The sequence below is a fragment of the Neolamprologus multifasciatus genome, chromosome 18, assembly GCF_963576455.1.
Source record: "Neolamprologus multifasciatus chromosome 18, fNeoMul1.2, whole genome shotgun sequence".
NCBI classification, from domain to species: Eukaryota; Metazoa; Chordata; class Actinopteri; order Cichliformes; family Cichlidae; genus Neolamprologus; species Neolamprologus multifasciatus.
This window is the reverse complement of record NC_140456.1, coordinates 29,114,824-29,140,914: the sequence shown is the minus strand read 5'-3', so window position 1 is coordinate 29,140,914 and position 26,091 is coordinate 29,114,824. Positions and strand designations below refer to the sequence as shown.

Genomic DNA, 26,091 nt, shown 5'->3' with positions numbered 1-26,091 from the left:
ATTTAAAATGGGTTCTTTTATAAGTTGTCTCTGATGTATAGACACAAAACGTTTCTTTTTTCAGGCTTTGATGATTCATATCTCAGCGTTAAGTGATAGCACATATTATTAAATAAATACATAAACCATAAATGGTCAGAATAAGGACTGGACTGAGTGGAAATCAGCAAATATCCAAAGAAAAACTTTGAAAGACCCTCAGAAAGCTGAAGGGCTACTGATCTAGACCATTTTAAAAAATTGTAAGAAAGTCAAGGTCCTTGGAAGTAAACTATGCATAGTACTGTATGGTTCCTACCAGCTCCTCTACAGCAGTCATACAAAAGTGATTTCCCAACTCCTGTTCTTGTCACTTTAATTGGAAGAAGGTCAGCAATTAAACTGGAGGCGACGGAGCTGCTTAGACGAGAAATGGCAGAAAGGACGACCTTAAGTAAAGTACGAGGCGAACCCTGGCGACCAAGGCCACACGATTCTCTGGATCATTCACAGGAGGCCTAACTAGCTTGTCCTTTCGAGGGTATGAAAGAACACACCTACCATTCTTTTGGTGACATACCAAAAAAGAGAATTAATTAATCCCAGCCTCTTATTCATCAGTCTAGTACATGAAGAAGAAGATCAGCGCTGCCTCCTATTTCGAAGAATGATTAACATTATAATGGCCAACAGGACAATAATATCTAATAACCCGTCTTGATTACATCATCTTCACCATTATGCCAACCGCTAATTTGGTCTATATTTTGTTTAATCCACAAGAGTAAATTTTAATTTGATTTCATTTATCAAAAACATATTTCATAGACTGCAAGTACGAAAGACCTATCACATCTATGATTTTTACTAAAACGATGTCATGATTGCAAACAGTGTAATTCAATTAACCACATTCAAAGTTATTAGGAAGCCAATTAGGGTTTCCTACATTGACGTGCTGTCAGATTGGCTGATATAATCTGACAGTGTAGCTGCTGTTGGAAATAGCAGCCGATCTATCATAGCAGAGGCAAGCTAAATCCATGGCTGAATGTTTGATGAGGTACTTTGCAGCCCTGCAGGAATCTCCTCTGCCTGACTGCTGCTGTGAAAATCCTGACAGGACCTGCAGGTCAGAAAGGTCCGACAACTCTTCTGCCTTCTGGTGCAAAACAAACATGGTGTTTATGCTGTTATGCAGCCCAGTGTTTGTTTTCTCTTCATCCCTCCCCTATATCGGAAGCTAGAAAATTTACACAGGCATAACAAAATGGTTAAAAGTACACACAGTTATTTTACACTGGCTGATGGCTCCGCTGTTCTTGCGCGGCGTGTGCTCTCGTGAGCAGTGGGCAGTATGTACAGTTATCGTGCATGTATGTGGGATGCGATGCACTCCCTGCAGCAGTAATTTTCCCCAGACTGCTGCCTCTCTATTCCTGTTCTATATTTTATTTGGGAGCGGTATAAGCTGCTGAGTTACTCACTCTGTGTGAAGCGCGGTGGGTTGTCATTAACATCAGTAAGCCTGACGGTTACAGTGGTGGTCCCAGATAATCCTCCTAGGTGGCCCCCCATGTCTTTAGCCTGAAGCACCACCAGGTACTGGTCCTGGGTCTCCCTGTCCATATCGGGCACAGCTGTTCGTAGAATACCTGGAGAAAACACACACATAGGGTAGCATCACAGTGACCATGAACCTTGGTTTCTACTACTTGGCAACAAATGATCACAATCCATCTGCGTGAGACTGAAACTCTTTTGTGATCAATATTTATAACTTTATGATTAACTGAACTTTCTGGCTTTAAATATATACTTTCTGGCCTGCGCTCTGTTTTGGAAGAAAATCTCTCTGCACAGCAGGACTTCATCCTGCTCTCTTCACATCTATAACTACCATACAATCTTCTTACTCTCAGATAAAATATTGCAGTCACACCTTTGGTATGATGTTTGTGAATCTATCTGTTAGACATTTGAAGGCACCACTTTCTAATTAGGCACAGCTTTCTGAGTTTACAGTTAATTTGACTGTTTGCAGTAAAATCCACATGCTGTGATCAGTCTTTAAGAATTGCGTTAATGTAATAAGTCTTTATTGATGACTGAGTCAGAACCGCCAATAGATCTGACAAGAACTAAATGTCCTATGAAGTGGTAAATTAATAAACAGACACCGTAACCTTTTATTAATGACTTATTAACATTTATAACAACAGATCTGACTTCCTGTTATGAACTGAGAAAGTCGTGACCCTTTATTAAAGACTTCATCAGCACCGCAGTTACACATGTTAGGAAGTCATTAATGAAAGGTCATTCTTGATTTCCAGTATGCCATTTAGCCTTCAGGTATAAATGTTAATAAGTTGTTATATAACACAGTTTGGTCCTGATGGTCTGCGACTCTTATTTATAAATCTAAGTACTGGTCATTCCATTAGAGTCACATAAAAACTAATTAGCAGTGTTGCCAGTTTTGAAAAGTACACATTCCCGCAAACTTAAACAATGTACATGCAAAATGAAACAAATGGATCACAAAAAGGTCACAAGCCAGCAGAAAAATACCACTCAGTTGATTTTATTGCAAAAGAATGTCCACTTGTTAACAGGTCATACATAACACACAAAAATAAAGCAACCCACTTTTTATGTGAAAGGGCAAGAATGTCAGCTCCGGCTTTCTATAAAATGCTTGGTCGCAGTGATGTATTCCTCAGGCTCAGATCTGTGAGATTTATCCGTGATGACGTCGCCCTGTGAGCGCGACACAACCACGGTCCTATTGCACGAGCACTGAAAAAAATGTCAAGTGTGTGCCGCCTGAGGAATTCACCGCCTGTATTCACAGCAGTCAAGATGAAATAAAATGGGTTGGGAATTGTCAAATGTTGCTCACTTGTAGCAGAGAATGACAAAATCAACACTCACTTTCTTCCTTTACAGCTGCTAATCATTTGTAGTTTTATGTAGTTATCTATAAAAAAAATAGTATTACAGTAAATGGACCGCTTCAATCCCCCATGCAAATATTAATGCAGGCAAACTACCATCAGGCCTCTGCAAAATATAGGTAACGTGCTGGATTAATTACTAATTTCTGAATTATTTGTTGCACCCTCTGTAAATCAGGTGCAAGTTTATTTTGTATATTTTGCAGATAAATACAGTCATGTGAAAACAATGTTTTCATAGGACTCTATGCAGTCCTGTGAAAAACATCATCAGAGCTTCCATAGAAGTTAAGAGGGTAAGTAACAGCTCGGTGCTGCTAATCAAATGAACATTGGTAACTAATCATTGGCACTTCTGTAGCTGTTTTGGCAGTTTGCTGGTCTGGAGCATTGAGGTTAATGCAATGCTACAATCTTCCCAGGACTGTCAGCTGGACAGATGAGACCAAAGCAGAGACTTTTGGCCAAGACACACAGGACTGCACTTGGAGCAAACCAAGCATTGCATATCAACACAAACACTTGTTAAGCATGGTGGTGGAGGGTTGATGATTTGGGCTTGTTTTCCAACCACAGGACCTGGGCACCTTTCAGTCATTGAGTTAACCATGAACTACTCTTTATATCAAAGTATTCTGGCGCCAAATGTGAGGCCAAATGTTGTCCAAAACTGGGTTATGCAATAAAGCAATGATCCCAAGCGAAGCAGTAAATCTAAAACAGAATAGCATTAAGGTGTTGCAATGAGCCGGTCAAAGTTTAGATCTTAACCTGACTGAAATGTTGCAGTGGGACTTTAAGCTGCGCAAAAACAAATAATGCTGCAAAGAGGAGTGGGCCAAAATGTCTCCACAATGATCTGTGAGACAGATAAAATCATCCAGCTGCTGCTTAAGGTAGTTTTACAAACTATTGAATCACGAGCCGTATTGAATTTCTCACAGGACTGCACAGAGCCCCATGAAAACATTCTTTTCACTTGACTGTATGTGTAACTATTCTCATAAATGCTAAATTTAAAAGTCCTGACATCCACCAATCAAGTTACTTTTACAATGCACTGAAATCAATTGGGTAAGGTTCTGTTATGTGTGTAGAAGGTTTAGACACCAACAAGTGAGCTTTAAAACAAATAAGGTAAAAAAAAACAAACCCAAAACAATAAAAAAGTAGAGGAAAGCACAAAGAACAACCTGGGAACACGAGGAGAAGTGCAGGGCAAACAGATGGACGGACAACTGACCGAGGGAGAGAGAAAACTGTCAAGCGCACAAAAAAGTCAAAGATATCAAAGCAAAACAAAAAAACTATGAAAGTACGAAAAACGAACACAGAGACAAACAGGAGGGCAGAGACAGAGGAGCATGGCCGACGTGGTGAAAGGAAAACATTAGGAAACACAACAAATGACATCAAATTCATTCAAACTTTACACAAACAGCATGGCAGCACCTTCAACAAATAAACTTGCTTTAATTTTAGATGGTGGCTTCTCTGTTGGTACGGTGGTTTACTCATCCTTCCCATGACAACAGAAGTGTAATTTTACTGGTGTACATAAACGCAACACAACAGACCAGTTTATGGCGTATAAAATTCAGCGTACGACACAATAAACTGTAAAGTTACCACTTATGTTAGCAGTTGTTTTATCATTTCCAAAGCAATCCTCAATTTGTTTCTGTGTTAAAAGCCCATAATTTGAGTTTAATCGAAGTGTTTTTTAAAGTTCTGCTTTGCCCTTTCAAAGCCTATTGGACGATATCGACGTGCGCCGTCACCGAGCTGCTTTTCCTGACAACGTGGCAGTTTTTCCTGACATTTTGGAGACACTCACTTTCCATTTGACAGCTACAATATATAACTTAATGTCCCGTTGAAGGCGCACAGAAACACACGTACATAAACAGATATGTGAAAAAGGGGCTCATCTGGAAAAGACAAATCACCACGCTGCAGCAGATAGACATGCTGACAGAGCATAAAATCACGTTCTGTGTCTCGTGCTCTTTAGCGGCACACAAAGACGAATCATTTACTCGCGTTCGACATCGATCACCTCCCCCGTGCAAATGACCTCATTCTGCTACATGTGATTGGATGTTGCACATCAAATTCTGCCCGCTCTCGCCCAGCATCAACCAAAAAACACCGGCCTGGATGACTTGGCAGCTCAAGGTGAATCACATTCAGCCTGGGCTGTTTTGAATGCTAACGAACGAACAGGCAGAAATATGTCTGAGCAGAATTCATAAACAAACAAAGTAAATGTATGAGCGAACGCGCTCGCCTCCGAGTGCACGTTCTGAAAAAGACCCTCGGTGATGGAACCGACGAGAAATGGGGGGTGATTGAAAAGAGGGAGATAGGGAGTCGGGAAGAGGAGAGCGGACATGTTCGGAATGCTGAGGCTCTTCTGAAAGCACCGTGTCACGGCTAATACACACTGTGTGGAATTAGGCTTATATTTCAAAGAGTCCTGCAGCTCCCTTTGGTTATTTGAGAGGTCCTCACGTGCCGAGGTAATCAATTACCAGGCATTGACATTCAATGAGCAAAACACGAGTGCTGGCCACCTGTGACTGTGTGGGCAAAATAAACGCTCACATGGAGGCTCTCACTTCTACAGGCAGACAGAAAAAAACATCTGAAAAAGTTAATAGATATGGAGTTATACTGTGAAACTTAATATCAAAACAGCACCTACAACATCAAGACAGTCAGAGCTCCATTTCTGACTAAACAGAGCTAAAAGTCCCCTCCAAGGTAGACTGCTAAAAAAGTAATCATCATGAAGTTAAATAAATAAATTAATAAATAAAGCGCCCTCCTCCGCCCTCAACCCCTAAACGCTCGACAATAAAACTTTTTGCCCTCAGGTGACGTGTGCGAGACTCCGACGCGGTGACAACAGGCACGCCAGACGCCTTCTTCAAGCCCTTTTGTAATCTGCCCTGCATCAGAGATCATAAGCCTTCGCTGACGTGTGTCTTTAAACGCGTCTTTTTCGCTTTTGCTTCACCCAGAAATAATAATATTAGGCTGTTGTTCGGCACACGCAGCCTGGCGGCGTGAATACATTCCTGCCAGCTCATACTGGAGCGAACCGCAGAGGGGGAAAGAGGTGGAGGGGGGCGCGGCAGGGGTTTGCTTGAAAGACCAAGTGTGTGTGTGTTTGATGGGGCACAAGTGGGAAAAGGGGAAGAGAGAAAGATGGATGACTAAGTGTGACAAGAGAATGGGAGTTGCACTGGGGGGGGAAGTGTTGCTTTCAGTGTGTGTGTGTGTGTGTGAAAGTCAGAGACATGTTTCTGTACTCATGCATGCAGGTCCACAGGTTCCCCAGTGTTTCACTCCACCCGTGTCTCACACACACCTCCACGAACACGTGTGCGTCTCCTTAGGCCGTCACACAGCGCAGACATGTCGGGTACTGTGAAGACCGAGCTCAGCCGTTCGCTCCTGAACATCTCGCACGTATGTCGCTTTCCTGCTGCATGCGTGCGTGTTTGCCTTCTGACATCTGCGCGTCTTTTACATTCGTCCGCCCACGTGTGTTACACGCAAACGCACACAAGCACGCTCACCTGTCTGGGGATCGACGGAGAAGTACTGCTGGCCCTGCACCAGTGTGTACACGAGCTTGGCGCTGTTCCCGTACGTCGGGTCATCAGCATCTGTCGCCGTCACCTGGATTATAGACGTGCCTGCGGGGAGGGCAGACGAGGAAGGAAGGACAAAAGGGAAATAAAGAAAAGGAGGGAAGAAAGAAGAAGAGAAAGGAAATAAGCAACAAAACAAGCCAGAGCTGGAGCTAAGTAGACAGACTACAGCGGTACTTAAAGAGCATAAGAAAGCATTATATCAAGACAACCTCCACTCTTCTCTCCCACTCCTTCTTTTTCAAACTCTCTCTGTCAGCAGCGTGACAAATAGTTTATCCTTCCCCCCCACCCACACACACACACACACACTCTCCTTCATCTCTCTTGTCGCTCACCTTCCTCCCCCCCCCCCCCCCCCCCCCCCAGATTCCCTCTGTCTCACTTCATTTCTCTTCATCTCTGTCTCCAATTCCCGTTTGCTTTCTCTCTCAATCGGACTGTCTGTCCCTTCAACAGGCCTCTCTCCCTCTCTCACCCTCTCCTAAATCTTCTTTCTACGGCTGTTGCTGAGTCAATTTGCCAGGAAATTTTTTTGGGGTATATTTTTGACAAAAATGAAACTATATGAATATATGAAGCGTAAACACTTTTCATATATCATGTATTTATACGGTGCAGGTCTGTATTTATACATAAGTGTATGGGGAGTGACTTCTTCCAACGGTACTCAGAGGCAGATGAGATGGAGGAGGAAGACGTGGATTTGAGGGAGCAGCTTCTATTCTATATTTGATCAAAGCCTTGAGAGAATCACTATGGAAGAAAAAAAAACAAAAGCCAACCACCACCACCACCACCAGCAACAACAACAACAAACGTGCAGTTTAAAGTACGCGTGTGCTTGCGTAGGGAGAGCAGAAAGGGGGCATGAGATCAACCGGTTACTGATCCATTGTGGGTAGTTAAGAATCAGAGCGGTTATTGACAGAAAGCAGATGTAAAGCGTGTAAGCGCTGCACCGCAGAGAGCCAAAGACTGATGGGAGAGAGGTTTTGTTTGTTTCAAAGAAGACTTAGTGTGGATTCAGTTCGTCATGCAGTCGCACATGTAAAAACAAAAGATCATTTTAGTTTGTTACAACTAGGATCTCATTAGTTCTTTTCATCTATAGTAGAAAGTAACTAAGTACATGTACATTTGACATATTTTACTGATGTACTTCAACATTTTCCACCCTTATGCTTTGTCATATTAGCAAAGCTCAAGCTTGGCTGGATGTGTGTTACTTTCTACTTGACTGAACTGGTTTCACAGCAAGATTTTACACAAAATAACATAACATGAGCTTTGAACATACTGCCACAGCATCTCGTGTTTATGGACTTTATAGTTTTGCTTTATTTTGAGTATTTTCTGGTGATTGTATTACTTTCTTTCCTGGTTATAGTTCTGTTCATATTGCTGGTTTGTTCCATTTTCAGTTCCTGTTTTTTTAGAGTTTATTTTTCATCCTCTTGTGTCAGTTAAGTTAGTTCGTGTTTGTTTTTCAGTTCAGTTATCATGTTTCACTTCCTTCTTTATTTTGATAGTTATTTGTTCTTTGTGCCTTCTTTGAAGTTTCCCCTTGTCTCATTTTCCCTGACTTTACGCACCATTAGCTGTTTCTGGGTCCAAACTCTGCTTTAAAGTTAAACAAACACTGCGGCATCACTGAGAGTTACAAATTGTCTAAATCCTTTCATCTTTAATAAAATGATCAGCGTTGCTGCTTTACCAGGTGTAACAATTAAGTTTAACATCCAGGCATCCATGAAAACAGGATTTATGAAATTTAACAGAGTTAGAAGTTAGCAGGAAGTTAGCTCGCTAGCTTCCATCTAAAGATGACACACCATGTTCTGATTGAGAGATTTCTGAAAAATGAAAACGTACAGCTCTGCTGTCACTTCCAAAATAAATGAAGACAGAAAACTAAACAGCAGCAATGTTTGTAGTGTTACTGAAGTTGGGCTAGCTGGTATATAACGATGTGCTACGTGGTGGAGGGCTACAGAGCTATGGTTAGCATAATATAAACACAGTGAACAACTGAGATAATCCATCCACAATATGAGGTTAGTCATTAATATACTGCTGCATGGGCTGGGCTGTAGTTACATTGGAAGGTTTTAAAAACTGAGCTTTAAATTGAACAATGGTAATAAAAACCAAGAGAGCCCAACAGTGATCATTGCCTTTTTTTCATGGGATGTGTTCAGATTAAATAGAACAAGATACGGAGAATTATAATATGTTAAAATCACAGTAGCCTTAATAAATGCAGAGTAGTTTGGACCCGGAAGCAGGGTTCATATGTTATCACTTAAAGACCAGATTCCCATTATTTTCTTTCTTTAGGATTATTTCTACAGATTACCATTAAAGGTTTGCTTGAGTTGTGTCCCCCACCCGCCAGAATTTGAGAACCTCTGGGCTCAAGTGGAAGCTTCTGAAGGTAAATAAACAAACATGCTTTCAAAGGGCTTCAGACAAAGTTTCGAGTGCATTGATTCAAAAGATTCAGGACTGTTGTTGCCCTCCACAGGAGAGATCACAGCAAGAGCAAGGCATAGTGTGGGAGGTCAGTGATTATGCAAAGGTAGCCTGTAACCAGCTAAAGGTCTTTCTCACATTGGCTAATGTTCATATTCATGAGTTCAAGAGAGCACTGAAATCTGAATCTGTGCATAGCTTGGCTGCAGTGAGAAAGATTCTGCTCTCAAAAAGAGAAGCTGCTGCCTGTCTGTTGTTTTCCAAAGATCACGAGAACAAACCTGAAGGCTTTTGGAATAATGCAACAAATTTTGGTTTAAATAAGACACTTCATGTTTGGAGAAAGAAAGACACAATAATCCAGCATAAGAACCTTATCCCACCTGCAGTTACTGTCATCTGTATCAGTATGATGGTTTAGGTCTGTTTTTCTCCATTTGTGCCAGGACGGCTTCCCTTCAATAGGGGAAGCAATGAATTCTGAATTCCACCAGCGATTTCTTAAAGAAAATGTCAGGACATTTGCCTGCGAACTGAATTTCAAGAGAAAGTGAGTCATGCAGTAAGACAATGACCCTCAGCCAAAGATTAGTGAAAGAAGAATAAAGCCAATGGGTTGGAACGACCAAGTCAAAGTCCTGACCTTAATCCAATAGAAATGTTTTAGAATGAGCTGAAGGAAGCAGGAAACCCGCCAACATCAAACGCCGAAGCTGTTGTGTACGAAGAAACAGGCGAAATCTCCTCTAAGTACTGATCGATAGTTACCAGAAACATTTAGCGGCGACTACAATTTCTACACAAGGGGTTCACACAAAGATGCTTTTACTTATCACAAATATGTCTTATTGTATCATTTTTAGCAAAAAACTAAAAGACAACTGGTTCGTCTCAATGCATTTTTAAATTTTAAAGGGGTTTGAAGTGAAGCCACACATTACAACCACAATAATAACATAAACTGCTCAGAAAATGAAACAAAGGGAACATCTTTTATCAGCATCAAGTCATTTAAACTTGTGGGATATTGATCTGATCAGTTAAGTATCAGAGGGGGGTTGTTAACAAGTTTCAGCTGCTTTTGTGTTAATGACATTAACAACAAGTGCACTAGAGGGGCAACAATGAGACAAGCCCCAAAACAGGAATGTTTGTACAGGTAGAGGACACTGACATTTTTCCCTCCTGATATTTTTGGACTGTTTTTCACTAGTTTTGCATTTGGCTAGAGTCAGTGTCACTACTGGTAGCATGAGGTGATACATGGACCCTACAGAGGTTGCACAGGTAGTCCAACTTCTCCAGGATAGGACATGAATACATGCCATAGCCAACAGGTTTGCTGTGTCTCCCGCACAGTCTCAAAAACATGGAGGAGATTACAGGAGACAGGCAGTGAGGGCTGAAGAAGGTCCTTAACCAATCAGCAGGACCGGTATCTGCTCCTTTGTGCAGGGAGGAACAGGATGAGCACTGCCTGAGCTACAAAATGACCTGCAGCAGGACACTGGTGTGAATGTCTCTGATCAAACAATCAGGAACAGACTTCATGAGGGTGGCCTGAGGGCCCGACATCCCGACTGCTTCTAACATATCGTTTTTGTACTCTCTAGCTTGCCACATCATTATTTTCACTTTGATTTTCTGTGTTTCTTTGAATTCAGCCCTCTGTATGTTGATTTCATTTCCAGTCATCAGTATCCAGCACGATTGTCCCATTGAGATCTGATGTGTTTCCAAAGTGTTCCTTTGATTTTTTGACCAGTGCACAAAAATACCAAAAACATCATTTACAGGAACACATTTTATGCTGAATGAGTAGTAGTCTCTGACAAATAGATGTCATTAGATTTTATTTGCAAGCAAACAATCAATAATGTCACTCACAAACCTTCACTGAGTCAGTCGAATGGATTAACGTTTGGTCGAAGCTGCTGGCGATGTTTACAAGAGACGCTTCCGCTAAATACATTTGACAGGTCTGATGTGTTTGTCTAATCAGCTGGACCACTTCTACCTCTTTCTCCATCTCATCTGGACGGTTATCTTGACAAGTATAATTTTACAGTAAACAGAAATGACTGTGAAGCCGGCAAAAATAACAACCGAGATTAAAGAAACTGGAGTTATACCCGAGAGTTGGCGCGCATTCTAGCAAATGCTTGATTTTTGAGTGTGTTATTTATGTGCTCTACTGTCTTACAATGCAATGCCCAAAGGAAATGAAGTGGCTGCTCAGAGCGGCAAAACATTAAACAAACTGCGCAGAAGTCTGATCTTGGAAATAAGAAAAAAAAAATGAATTAAATGAAAACCCAACTGTATTTATTTATTTATCCATCTCAGAGTACGGCTCACCCTGCTGTGGCATTTCAAACTCTGTGGGTTGTCTATTGTTTACCTACATCTGCTTTTAGTTTTAGCAGTATGTGTATTTTATTTGAGGGACTGAGACACAGTAAAAGAGCAGAACAGCAGAGCAATATTTTTCTGGACCCATGTTTTCAGATGTTTGGCCATTAATTTAATCCATTCTCAGTTTTGATTTCTCTCTCCACTTCTCCCATCTTCCTGCGAGCTTGAACGTAAATTATTACAGCGCTATGTGCACTTTATGTTTCAGTTCAAAGCACTCTGCTATTGCAGCTTCGCTCCCAGACTACAAAGCATCTGCGTCTGAATGTCTTTATGTTTTTGGCTTTCTTTAGATAGATAGATAGATATTGCAGATAAATGCAGAAGCACATAAGGAGCTAAGTAGACCAAAATGTTTCTTTTGACGGCAGTAAAATAAAATAAAAAAACTAATCAAACTCAGGGATCAAACAGTGTAGTTCTGAGGTTGATGCAACAAGTGCTAGGCGGAGGCGAAGCTATTGGCATGCACCCTTCCAACCGTGCTCCATGTATACAGCCACACTCCACAGGGATCCAATATTCACAGTGCTGACCTACAGTAGTATAAGACATCTGTCCTCTGGGGCAACAGGAACAAGACTCATTCCCCCAGCTATATATGTCTAAGAATATTGTTTTTTTTTAATATTCATACTGAAGGTTAAACTTTAAATGTGAGTCATTCTCTTGCAATGCTGATACACATCTGACAAGATGTGTGTAACCAGTCGAGTGAATCCGACACAAAACAGTTTGCAGGAACACGTTTCGAGCAGCGGATCAGGCTCGATTCCAGCACACCTTGCATCAGCGTCTCGTTGCAATAGATGAGACATCCTCCATCCTCTCCTCCTCCCTCCCAACCTCACCCTTAAATGCGTGATGTAACGAGTGTTTGATAGGATCCTCGCCGCTGCATTCCTCAGTCACGCGTGCTGCAAAGCACCTCGGTAAATATTGAATCGTCAAGTAAATATTGAATCTGTGATTGACTGAACAACTCAATCTGAAGACGGAGCTGCTGTGCGGAGCAGACGCTCATAAGGTGGCTGATAGGATTACTAAATAGTCCTCGTCTGCCTCATCCCCACATCCCTGGGCTTTGTCCCGGCAGGATGCTGGCGGGGGTCATTATTCTAATCTGAATTAAACAATTCAGCGCAAGAGGAACCTTGATGTTTTGGAAAACCCTCTAAGAGGCAGATGGTGAGGACATCAGGCCAAATTTGCAGAACTTTTCTAAACAAACCAGTTTAGGGGTGAATTATTTCAAATAATACCCACTTTTCTGGCAAATTCTAAAGTTTTCCTGAGAGCAATTCTGCTCACTTTAAGAGGGAAGAGTGCCTCTTAAAGTAGAATTCATTTTCAAGGGTCTGAGCAGAGTTTAAATGGAGATTAGAGTACTTTTTGTACATACAAACTATTTCCTACAAGCCCTCTGCAGTCATGCTTTGAATTACAATCTTAGACACTTATTGTCACTCTGAGATCTCACTGCAATATGAGCGCAAAAATCCCCCACCGCCTCCTCCTAATCTCTGCCCTCTCCTCGTATTTCATTCCTATTCCACGCATCCCAATCACCTTACATCTTTTTCGGCGGTCACAGAAATGTTTTCGGGTCGCCGTGGCTGTGACATGAACTCTATCACCATGTTTCAAGTGAAAATGAAATAATTTTTTGGAATGAGGCAGATCAGGTTAGAACGTATTTTCATTTTCTGGATTTCCAGTTTCATTTAAATGTCGGTTTCGGGGCTTTAAAAAAAAACCCTCCTCTCTATCCTCATGAATTCAGATGAAGTATGCTGTTTTTTTTTTCCTGAGATAAACAGTGTCCCTCACATGGATGAAAAAAAAAACAAAAACAGGAATTTCAAAATTGTGCTTTTAGATTGCGCAGCTGGTCCCCGCCGGCCCGAGGTATTCGCGATTGATTTCTAATGGATTTAAAGGTGTTTGCCCCGGAAACCTACTTTTTATTGCCTTTCCACGAATGGCTGCATGTATTCATTTTTGGGAGAAATCCATCCATCCTTTATGCCACAGCAGAAGCATTTCACAACACTTTGCTTCACGAACTGGGGCTCAATTTTCCCAAAAACCTCGTGCGAGTGGAATCACAGGGTATGAGCCCGGGTGGGTGTGACCAAGTAATTTTTGCCATTTTGATTCACAGTGCAGTGTGGGGAAAGAGGCTGGAGCAGTATGCATACATAATTAAGAGGCGGAATAGATTATTCACAGTTGGAGTCGAGACATGGTTTCAGTTATGGCCAGTCACATCAGCTCATCATCCTGTTTTAAAGTGGATGTCAGTTTCCAAATGAGCTGAGAGGAAAGTTCAGGCTGCTAGAAAACTGAGTCCCAAAGCAGCAGCGCAGAATACGCGACTCGAGTATGAATAGACGGCCTCCCTAATAGGCAGATTATCCCTCCTTTTTTTATGTTGTTTCCTAAAATGTGTTTCTATTTGTACATTTGCTCGAGCGATTAAATGCTCTGTATTCAGTTACATACGGCATATTTGGTCCACATTTATATGCACACAATCAAGACCCAGCTGCATATGCTAAAACGAAAACAACTCTGTTTAAGTCATTTACATGATTGCATAAGCTGGGAGCTCCCCATAATAATAATAACAGCTATATGATCTTTCTAATAGTCCACACGGTTTGACCTTTGCATAATTATATGCTGCACATCTTTTAAATCAGCAAAGACGAAACATATGTAGTGTCTCAGTCCTGCCGCTGTGCGATGGCCACAGGTATTTAATCAACAAAAGGGAAAGGCCTCATACATCCTGCAAGCAGCTCTGGTGACAGTGTCATTAAAAATCAGCTATTAATCTAACTTATTACAGATTCTGCATGCTTCCCATTTAGAATGAGTTCGTATTTGCATCTGACTTTTTAGATTTTGAAGAGGTTTGTGTGACTCTGTGTGTGTGTGTGTGTGTGTGTGTGCATATCTACTGGCTGCAGCCATGAAATGTTCTCTGTCTGGTGTGAGCAGGCAGAAACAGAGATGCAATTTCATGCCATCAGTTGACCTGTTCCCTCCTGATAGAAAAAACTGGGAGCGAACGTGAGCACTTAACAGAAAAGTTTCACAAAAATCAAATCGACTACTTTAAAACCACGACTTTGTGTTTTATATATTCTAGTTCCACGTCATGCATTATTGAAAACTCTGTTAAAGAAAGGTAAAGCCTATATGTCCTATAATGGGATTTAATGGGATTTTAGCAGGACAAACGCCCTTCATCGCCTGGCCCTCGAGAAACTAGATCTAGGTGTTAGAATCTGAGAAGGGCACCAGTGACTCCCCGGATCCTTATATCCGGCTACATGAACACAAAGCTCCGCTGGAACAGCACAGAGAATATTCTCCTCCCAGCGGTCAATCAGGAGAGCAGATTCATAACACGAGTACATGTTTGTGCTGTTGTTTTAACAGTGCTTTTTGACTTTGAAGAGGTATAAAGCAATGATAGACACCCCATTAACATGTCATATGCATCACTGAGTTGAACATTCATTAGTAACAGATTGTTTTTACTTAATTATTTTTCAGTCTTTTAAGTGTGATCATTTGTCATTTGCTTGAGGCTTAATTCGCTGCCAGTTCTGAATAGAAAATCAGTTCGAGTGCACAAAAAGAAACCGTCAGGACTAATATTTAAATCATCTGGCTATTCAAACCTTGATTGATTGATTGATTGAATTAAATCTTTATTTTGAACATGTTAAAAAAGTACAACAACATAGAATTAAAAGAGACAAATAAACAAAGCAAAACAAAAAGAAAACGAGCAACCACAACTACAAATAACTTTCATGTTCAAAAAGGAGCAGGAAGAAGCATAAGCTTATTTAATCCCACCCCTTTTCCACTATCTAGTAATCTATAGACTACAGAAATACCTCCTTGCAATTACATTATATGTCATGTGTATTTTTTTTTATTATTATTCTTTTATATATACAGTGGGGCAAAAAAGTATTTAGTCAGCCACCGATTGTGCAAGTTCCCCCACTTAAAATGATGACAGAGGTCAGTAATTTGCACCAGAGGTACACTTCAACTGTGAGAGACAGAATGTGAAAAAAAAATCCATGAATTCACATGGTAGGATTTGTAAAGAATTTATTCGTAAATCAGGGTGGAAAATAAGTATTTGGTCAATAACAAAAATACAACTCAGTACTTTGTAACATAACCTTTGTTGGCAATAACAGAGGTCAAACGTTTACTATAGGTCTTTACCAGGTTTGCACACACAGTAGCTGGTATTTTGGCCCATTCCTCCATGCAGATCTTCTCAAGAGCAGTGATGTTTTGGGGCTGTCGCCGAGCAACACGGACTTTCAACTCCCGCCACAGATTTTCTATGGGGTTGAGGTCTGGAGACTGGCTAGGCCACTCCAGGACTTTCAAATGCTTCTTACGGAGCCACTCCTTTGTTGCCCGGGCGGTGTGTTTTGGATCATTGTCATGTTGGAAGACCCAGCCTCGTTTCATCTTCAAAGTTCTCACTGATGGAAGGAGGTTTTGGCTCAAAATCTCACGATACTTGGCCCCATTCATTCTGTCCTTAACACGGATCAGTCGTCCTGTCCCCTTGGCAGAAAAACAGCCCCATAGCATGATGTTTCCACCCCCATGCTTCACAGTAGGTATGGTGTTCTTGGGATGCAACTCAGTATTCTTCTTCCTCCAAACACGACGAGTTGAGTTTATACCAAAAAGTTCTACTTTGGTTTCATCTGACCACATGACATTCTCCCAATCCTCTGCTGTATCATCCATGTGCTCTCTGGCAAACTTCAGACGGGCCTGGACATGCACTGGCTTCAGCAGCGGAACACGTCTGGCACTGCGGGATTTGATTCCCTGCCGTTGTAGTGTGTTACTGATGGTGACCTTTGTTACTTTGGTCCCAGCTCTCTGCAGGTCATTCACCAGGTCCCCCCGTGTGGTTCTGGGATCTTTGCTCACTGTTCTCATGATCATTTTGACCCCACGGGATGAGATCTTGCGTGGAGCCCCAGATCGAGGGAGATTATCAGTGGTCTTGTATGTCTTCCATTTTCTGATGATTGCTCCCACGGTTGATTTTTTCACACCAAGCTGCTTGCCTATTGTAGATTCACTCTTCCCAGTCTGGTGCAGGTCTACAATTCTTTTCCTGGTGTCCTTCGAAAGCTCTTTGGTCTTGGCCATGGCGGAGTTTGGAGTCTGACTGGTTGAGGCTGTGGACAGGTGTCTTTTATACAGATGATGAGGTCAAACAGGTGCCATTCATACAGGTAACGAGTGGGGGACAGAAAAGCTTCTTACAGAAGACGTTACAGGTCTGTGAGAGCCAGGGATTTTCCTTGTTTGAGGTGACCAAATACTTATTTTCCACCCTGATTTACGAATAAATTCTTTACAAATCCTACCATGTGAATTCATGGATTTTTTTTTCACATTCTGTCTCTCACAGTTGAAGTGTACCTCTGGTGCAAATTACTGACCTCTGTCATCATTTTAAGTGGGGGAAATTGCACAATCGGTGGCTGACTAAATACTTTTTTGCCCCACTGTATATATATACATATATGTTTCTATCTATCCATACATACGTATATACACATACGCACGTATACACATTTTCAATAACCCCATTGACACCTCAAAGGATACACAACCTACAAATATATATATACCCATACCAACATACCCGTGCACCCGCACACACATGAAAATATTAGACAAGAACACCCTATCAAATCTCTACCTCTTCCCTGTACCCTGTAAAAACCATCTCCTTAAACCGCTTTTTAAACTGCGCCATGCTCGGACATTGCTTTATATCTTTACTTAGTCTGATCCACAGCTTCACTCCACACAGAGAGATGCAAAAACTTTTTAATGTTGTACGGAAACGAGGATGTTTTAAATTTAATTCCCCCCTCAAATTGTATCCCCGTTTCCTTTTAGAAAACATTTTTAGAATATTGTCAGGAAGCAGGTTATTTATTGCTTTATATATAATTTCAACCTTCATACCAAAACTCCTTGACAACTTGATTATTATTTTCAGTCACCAATTCCAATTTGTCTAACTTTCTTTACTCTGCAATTGCCCCTCCCTCCAAAATGCTGGCAGTAAGACGTCTGCGCCGCAGTGTTGAATCGCTTTGATTTCTTTCAACAAATTGTGACTGAAAGTGAGTCGTGTTGGAGCTGGAGCTAATATTGAACAACAGCTACTTTTACTGAAATTACTGCAATCCCAAAAAAGAAGAGAGAAGCTGTTGGAATCGGCTGTCTATACATGGCTTAGCACAGCTATGAAAATGGGGAAATGGGAGCTGGATAGTTGGATACAATGACAACTTAACACTTTTTGTTTCAGAAAGGCAATGTGCAAATCAATAACCAGTCACAGTGGCTGTCATCTGCATCAAAATGCAGCCTGTTTAGATTTCTGTGCATGGCTGTCCTGTAGGCTAATTTGATCGGCACAGAATTGGATATCTCAATATCTCTTCATATTTCTGGTGATATCTATGTGTTGCTGATTTTAGGCACAAACACTACTTGGTTTGAGTTAACCGTGAAAATTTATTGGTTAGTGTTAGAAATAAACCCACCATGGTTTGACTTTCACGATGGTACCAGGGTCCAGAGTTCCTCTAAATCTAGAGGTGATGACACCAGGACAGATTTGATGTGCACTTATTCAATCAGCTTCTAGAAGTTGCTTAACTTTAAAATACAAGGGTAGGTCATTACAAGAGCTTGCGCAAATAACTAATGGGGTCGCTTCTTTGGGAAAGGGCAGTCTCTCTGAATTTTACTGTATGCAAACCAGCCTGAATATGTGTCCCTTTAATTTCACAGAAGAAACTTCACCCTGTGCATAACTTAACCTTGAAGACAAGCCGGGGTGCTCTTAATGAAAATGTGCTTGGTGCTTTATTCTTAGCAATCTTTACGACTGTGATAATTTACCTTGAAACCCAGCACGTGAAATGTAATTTCTAGCACTTGACATGAGTGTTAATGTATCTATTTATGCAGCACTGGTGCATTCACAAACATAGCTTCAATATCTCTCTATGCTCAGTGTAGTTATATATTATTTGGGCTTTTGATTCAAATCTGGTTCAAGCAGAATTAACTGGCAGCACCCAAAGACGCCATAAATGTTCAGTGCTCGTGATCAAAAATCACCCCGACGTGAAATAGGTTTGGCAGAAATCTCATCGTGTGGGACTCTGTGACTCGAGAGCATTTTTAAGGACCTTTTCTGTTTTGAATTTGAATCTGATCACGGAAATAAATGTTTTTATGCACATTTATTAAGAAGTAGTCCAATAATTGTGGGCTGGCAAGAAGAGCGGGTCCATTTTTGCGAGAGACAAAAAAACACTCTGATAAAACATTATGTAAATGTGGACCAGTGACATCAGCATGCAGATTGCTGCTTTCTTCTTGTGGACACAGTCAGGTGATATGCAGTGTGTATTAAAAAAACAACAACTTTCCAGATTCTTTTTAGAAGCTTTACTAATGTAAAAGCATTAAATGCAGGATTCAGACTGTGTCTTCAGTTGTAAATAAATCCTGAGCCCGCTTACTTTACTAAAAACTATCCACACACTGAATGTGTGCATTTAACCACAGCAGGTTTTCTCACAAACAATACCCATTTGAGACTTCATCGTGATGAAGGCTAAAAGGTCTGTGCACAAAACGGTGATTCAAAGTGAACAGCATCCCTGCAGGCACTAATGTTGTGGCTGCTGAACTGTATAAAGACTGTATGGCTGCAGCTGTCAAAAATCCTCAAAAAGACTCCTCTGGCTACATTAATATGCTTATATTTCAAATATTAGCTCATGCTCACAAGGAAGTGATTTTCATAATTGGTGTTTGTAATACGGCCGGGGTCTTTCTGTGTGGAGTTTGCATGTTCTCCCCGTGTTTGCGTGGGTTCTCTCCGGGTACTCCGGCTTCCTCCCACCGTCCAAAGACATGCAGCTTGTGGGGATAGGTTAATTGGATAATCCAAATTGCCACTAGGTGTGAATGTGCGAGTGAATGTGAGTGCGAATGGTTGTCTGTCCCTGTGTGTTAGCCCTGCGACAGACTGGCGACCTGTCCAGGGTGTACCCCGCCTCTCGCCCTATGACAGCTGGGATAGGCTCCACCGCGACCCTGAAAAGGATAAGCGGAAGCGAATGGATGGATGGGTGTTTATAATACATTGGATCTAACAGAGGTTTTAAATTTCTGTCTTTAGTGTTCAATTTAAAGACAATAACTGATAAAATCTCACTTTTTCATTGCATAATTGGCATATCTTTGCAGGGCCACAAATTCAAGGCTGTTGACTAAAATTCCTTCCGACAATTCAGCCCCGGGAAATACAACTAATAAAACATACTGTCTAGCTTTGGTCAAGTGGGACATCCATCATTTAAGAGCCTGACAGCAGTCACTGGCTGCTACAATATTCTGATTAAACAGTAAACCAATAAAATGCTTCAGCCTCTGTTTGTATACAGAATGTAAGTTCAATAACCCACTCTATCAAGTTTTATCTTATTTCTGCTCTTGATATTATTTATGATTTCACATTTGCTATTATTACTCCATCAGTCTGAAGAAAGGACATGAAAGATGAGAAAAAGGAATATGTGTGACGCGATGAAGTTTCCAGATACAATTTAAACCTGTGCAAATCAATATATGTTACCTCATGTTGAACTTTGCAACGAGGTTCGCCTGTTAAACTAACAACTGCATAGGGTCCGTGCTGTCTTGTAGACAGTCAGCGGATTGCAGGCGGCTACTGAGCAAACCCCAAAGACATCAGAGAGTTGAGGTAATGAAATTAGAGGGCAGTTTTGAGCAGCTTTCCTTGTCTGTGAACACAAAAACTATGAGGAGCTGGTGAATAAGAGCAACAACAAGTAGCTACATGTGGCAACAGTACTTTTAGACCGAGCACAGCTGGTGACAACAACATTATCATGAAAAGTATTGTGAATTACAAAGTTTTGTATTCATTTTATTAGTTAATTAATGTTAATTGGTTCATATATTTTGTTACATGCTTTTGGACCAAAGCAACTTTTCCACAGTTCTAGAATCTAGAACGATGGAAAAGTTGCTCTGGTTGCACCTGTGCGACCAACTGTTCGGGTAACAAAAAAGTCTACCGTTGTTTACAGCGCTGTCTTTTTCTTTTTTCACTTAAAGGACCTCGGACAAGAAAGCCTAATTTCTGCTGTTCAATACTGAAGAAATTTAAACTTCTTAAAATTATGCAAAATTGCAGAATATTGAAGAAGATTTTAAGGTTATCTGCTATAAAAAGCCAGACCAGGAAAATCTCCTTCATGTTTTATTCTCAGTTACTTTCACACAAAGGCATCGGCTGTGATGTTCACAATTCTGATGAAGTCTCATGTGTATCAGTACTGATAAATGATCAGAATTATAATATTTCTAACTGTCTGAGGCAAAATTGAATCGAATCAGGACTTTGAGAACCGGAATCGAATGGATTATAGAAATCAGTGATGATACCCAGCCCTAGTGAGCAGCCTACGCCAGACAGAAGTGGATGTAGCTGTGGGTAATGAGAAAAGATGAAAAGAACTATTGATAACTTTTTTGTTAAGTTAAGGCCTGATCCTTGTGAAATTCATAGCCAGTGCTCTGACACGGTGCCATCAATCTTTGAATGCTGAGAAAGCACAGTGTATCCAGAAAACACATTATATGCTGCAATAAATGCACTGCCCAAGTGTCCCCTCTCCCCACTGCCTTTCAGCAGCATGCAGCAGCAAGGAGGAGGAGGAGGCCAAGATGATGATTAAGTTTAACATTTTCTACAATATTGACAAAGCACTTTAAGCACAAGTTTGTTAGTTAATAATTTAGAAATGAATATTGTCTGTACGGACTTCCCCCCCAAAGAAAGTGCACATGTAAAACTGCGGTGTTAAGCAATGCGGTTGAAAAATTTGAGTGCGCCTAACTTTAAAAAGTTAGGCGTACCGGTGCGCCCATGTCAAAAAGTTAGTCGTAGATTCTCCTCCTTGTTTGTGCGCCGGCACGCCAGATCTGATATCCCCATGTTAGTGTTTTTAATAATGAAGTTGTCTGAGCATTCACCATTAGCAGAGAAGTTAGCTAATGCTTTTAAAAAGGATCACTAGCAAACAAACATGAGTTACCTAAATTTGGCTACTGTAACAGCAGACCTTTAACTTGATAAAAATAGTTATTATATTGTATAAATTAATGATTGAAAGAAAAACGCTTGAAATGCTTACAGTTTGTTCCAGAAGAGTTTGCATAAAGGGATTTCTTTCCCCCACACTGCAAAGGTATGACAATGTAACAATATGATTGGTCAGTTGCAATGGACCAACACTATTATGATACTGCAGGAACAAGACAGACACGGGATATCAGATACACCGTGTCTTTACTACAGGATCCTTGTTGAAAGATCAAAGTTAATAGAACGTGCTTTCTGGGGTAATTTTTAGTTTGAGTGACAGTATTGTGACTTTAAAAAGTCTGTGTAAACAATAGCAGAGGAACTATAGAAAGACGTTAGTGGCATAAATTATAGACTGCTTCAAAAATGAAACAAAACAGTGGTAAATGAGCCGACAGCAGAGTTGTCAAAAAAATGTATAGCAAAATAAATAAATTAATTAATTAATTAAAGATTATGTACTCATTTGCTACAGTACTTTTAGCAGTTATCTGATAGCCACATTAAATGTCTGTTGTTATCTTTGAGGTGCTATAGCTAATAATAAGATGGTGATGTTAATGTTGTTATCATTGCTACTGTGTGTAACATTAACAGACGCCGTTAATTCATCAGGATAACACAACTATTTGTGTCTTAAAAGCATTATCTTGATAAAAGTCTACCAGCAGCTACACAGAAGCTGTGGCAGCCTACCCTACCAACTCTATTTCATGGGCCATGTCAGCAGTAGCACACCGTTACTTGAGACGACCTAAAAATATTCTTTTGTTTGCTTGTTACACAGTTGTCTCTATAGTTGTCTATTATAGGTTTTATACTCAATGGCAGATCTGCAACGCAATTCTAATTTGTTAAAGCTAGCTGCTAGCTTTTCCCCTAGCTAGCAGCTAGCTGGTCATACAGACACCATAAATGAAAGATAATATAAAAAAGCCAAAATAGGATTGCATTAACATTAAAGTACCACATATTGGGTCTGAATTGGTGTGGTTTATTGGAAGCTATCCTTGGTCACAGAACAGCATTTGCTGCTAATGAGGGCACAAAGGATTAGTTAGTCTGACTTTTAGCTATCATTACCACCACCAGGAGCTGTAGTCTGCCAGAGAAAGCCTCTCTGGATGCTTTGTGTCTCCTTCCATAATTAATATAAAAACAATAATATCTGGTAATGTTACATTTTATAACTTAAAAGACCACAAAATGGGTTTTCTCAACTTCACATCTCCCTTATAACTGCATTATTATCGCAAAACCCACTTCGCACAATATGACACACACTGCTTTGATTAAGGTGTTTCGAACTGACTGCCAACTGGCATCATCTTACTGTTCCTATTGGCTTTGTGAAATAGAAAAAAATCCATCGAAGGTAAGTAACCCCCTTGGGTAGTTACCCTCAATGAGTCACTAAAACTGTTTGGTCAAAGGCACCTGTTCATTTATTTATCTCATATCATTCACTGTGAAGCACAGTACACTGTTTAATTCTTACCCCCAAACTAATTCTAAACTAACCCTCCACCCGTCCAGTACCTATATTTGCCATCTCAGGTACGGTGGCGCTGTAGGGGCCTTCATCAAAGACAGGCGGGTTGTCGTTGATGTCCTGCACCCGAATTATGAACTGTGACGAGGGCTCCAGAGCACGGTCGGTCTGCCTGTCGGTAGCTGTGGCGATGAGACGATACTCGTCCTTCTCCTCACGGTCCAGCGGCTTGGTGACATGGATGTTACCCGTTTTCTCGTCTATCACGAAGACCGAGCCTGCCCCTTCGCCTCGCAGGACATACTTTGTGCGTCCATCATTCCTGTCCATGTCAGTGTGGAGCTGAGTGAGGATGGATAGAAATGGGGAAAAAGAAAAAAAGAAAGCAAAGAGGAAGGAAATGGGTGGAAATGGTGAGGAAACCGTGGGGAAGAAAGACAAGAGTAAACACCAGTTAAAAATTAAGTTTGTTTTTTGAGCCAGTCAGTGAAGACAAAAAACAAGCAGATTATCTTCTGCATGCCTCTAGGATATAATGAATTTGAAAAGAAGCAGACAAAAGAAATGGGCACAATACCTCCCTCTCTCACACAGACACACTTTCCTGCCATTGTGCTGTGTCTCATCTTTCTATTCCTGCAGTATGAGCAGTTATGAACCTGGATCTCCTTAATCTTAAAGCTATCCAGAACACATGCTCAAGTACTCACGCTTAAAGCCCCCATTCAGTTCCCAGCAGCTGTGGAAGAGGAGAGTTTACTAGTCTGTGCACATGCAACGCCTTGGCTATTTAATGAAAGCACCAAATCAAAGGAATAATAAACAGTAGGCCTATCAATTACTCTGTAACTAATAGGTGTGTATAAGTGAGGGTGGAGTTTGTATGGCAATGGGACACGCAGTATCGATCGCAGCCCTGTTTTGAGGTTTATTGGATCAGCGCCTAGCGGGATGGCAGAGCAGCAGAGCGACCGGCGTCCTCTCATGCAGGGAGAGGTAATATCAGGGAAGGCTCCACACTGTCCTCCGCGCCCGATGAGAGACAAGCCAGCGGGATGTGGTGAGCACATCAAGATTCAATCTCATTACCCCCACACCTACGTGGATCGAATAGAAACTGTGACCAAAAAAAGGAGCGCTAAATTAGGCCCCGCTCGCAAGAAAGTGTGACATTGTGACTTTAGATGGAAAGGAGAGAGCAGAGAGGCGACTGGGGAGGGGATGGGTGGGTTTAGCTCAGGAAAGCATTGTTGCGTGGCAACAGCTAAGCACATTTGCTAAATGAAATGAGAATGGATACTGCGAATCGAAATGTTCATCTACTTTAAGGATTGCTATTTTTCAAGTGGGGGGGAAATGACGTGGATGTGCCAGCTTCATGGGGGGTAAACGATAAGCACGTTACAAGGTTTATTCATAAATAAGACGGCAGTCATAAGTCTAGACTGTCAGTTAAAAGTTAAAGCTAATTAAACAGCATGGCACAAAGTTAAACAGCACTTCACCTTCAGAAGATCTGCGTATTTTAATGACAACGTAAATTGGAAAATCTAAAGGCACACCCACCAACATGAGACAGCGTTGCGTGAGCAGAATGCACAAGCTAGACACAGATGCACTGCTCTCCTGAATGTTATCATTTTCATGGACCTATAAATGAAAATGCAAGGCCTTCAATAACTAGCTTAAAAATCTTCATGTTAGCTTAGTTCCTCTAAGCTACTTTAGTTATCACATAGGACACATGCTCCTTTATGTATAACGCGGACCCTCTCTGCACGTTGATCGCCTTGGGCAAACGGATTGACAGACAAGACAGATCAACATTCACGTCTGTCACATTTGCATGTCCAGCTGACTATTCATGTTCAGAGTTTATAATTGTCTTCATTGTCTCTGGGGGCCCAGCACATTTTCTCCTTCTACCTCCAGTCAAATGCCTGGTTGACTAGAAACATGTATATGTATGGGTTCTTGCAACTCTTTGAAATTGGATGACCAGTCATTTGTGACAGGACATGATGGAAAAGGATCACTTCCGACATATTTCTCTCATATGTCCTTGTTGGGGTTTAGAATTTACATTGCAAATAACATGTAGCCCCTGTAGCCAGGACCAAGTAATCTGAGTAATTTTGATGTGATTGTCCAAGAGACCAAGTGTAAGGAGTGGCAGCTGCTCAGGGCTGAGAAAAGAAACAAAAAAAACCTGAACATAGCATTAGCTGAAGCACACTATGAAGAAGCATCAGCTGACCTCAGTGCTAGACTACATGATCTGATGCCAACTGATACCATTCAGTTGGCAGGCTTTATTTAAACTGCTTTAACCTGATGAACATCTGCAAGCTGCTTTGCAACCCACCTCTACATTTCAGTTCCATGTTGTGTATGATTATATTTTAGTCATATTACTGCCATATCTGTTGTCAAGGATCCCTGCTTCCATTCGTCATGGCCTCTTACCGTTGCCTCCCTACTTTTGGCTTTCTGTCTGTGCACATGGATGAGTAGAGTCCCAGAACAGAAACATTTAGGAGGCAAGTTGATTATGATGCAACTCGCTGCTGACATTTTCCACTGCAAAAAATTTAGTTTAGTTAGTGTTTAATATTCTTAACATCTCAATAATGAATCATCATGTTACTTTTATTAATTATGTTCTCTTTTACCCACTTTCACTTCCCACCACTAACCTTCATTGAATGGGCCTCTTTCACAGCAGACTCTGAGTAGTCACAGCATGAAAAGCTCAAGAGCTGCTAATGACATTAAAGATGCCTCAGTTTCACTCAAGTATCTCAATGAGTTACAGTATGAAAG

General features: G+C 41.1%; 1 protein-coding gene across 4 annotated transcripts in view; it reads right to left on the bottom strand.

The window, feature by feature from the left end:
* The window catches only part of cdh24b (cadherin 24, type 2b), a 170,674-nt gene that overhangs the window by 68,507 nt on the left and 76,076 nt on the right, over positions 1 to 26,091 (bottom strand). For all 4 annotated transcript variants that reach the window (XM_085142077.1, XM_085142076.1, XM_085142079.1 and 1 more), the window contains 3 exons: positions 23,316 to 23,610; positions 6,527 to 6,646; positions 1,467 to 1,634 (listed from right to left, as the gene is read on the bottom strand). In XM_085142077.1, the coding sequence (XP_084998203.1) occupies positions 1,467 to 1,634; positions 6,527 to 6,646; positions 23,316 to 23,610 (583 nt within the window). The remainder of the gene's footprint in view (positions 1 to 1,466; positions 1,635 to 6,526; positions 6,647 to 23,315; positions 23,611 to 26,091) is intronic.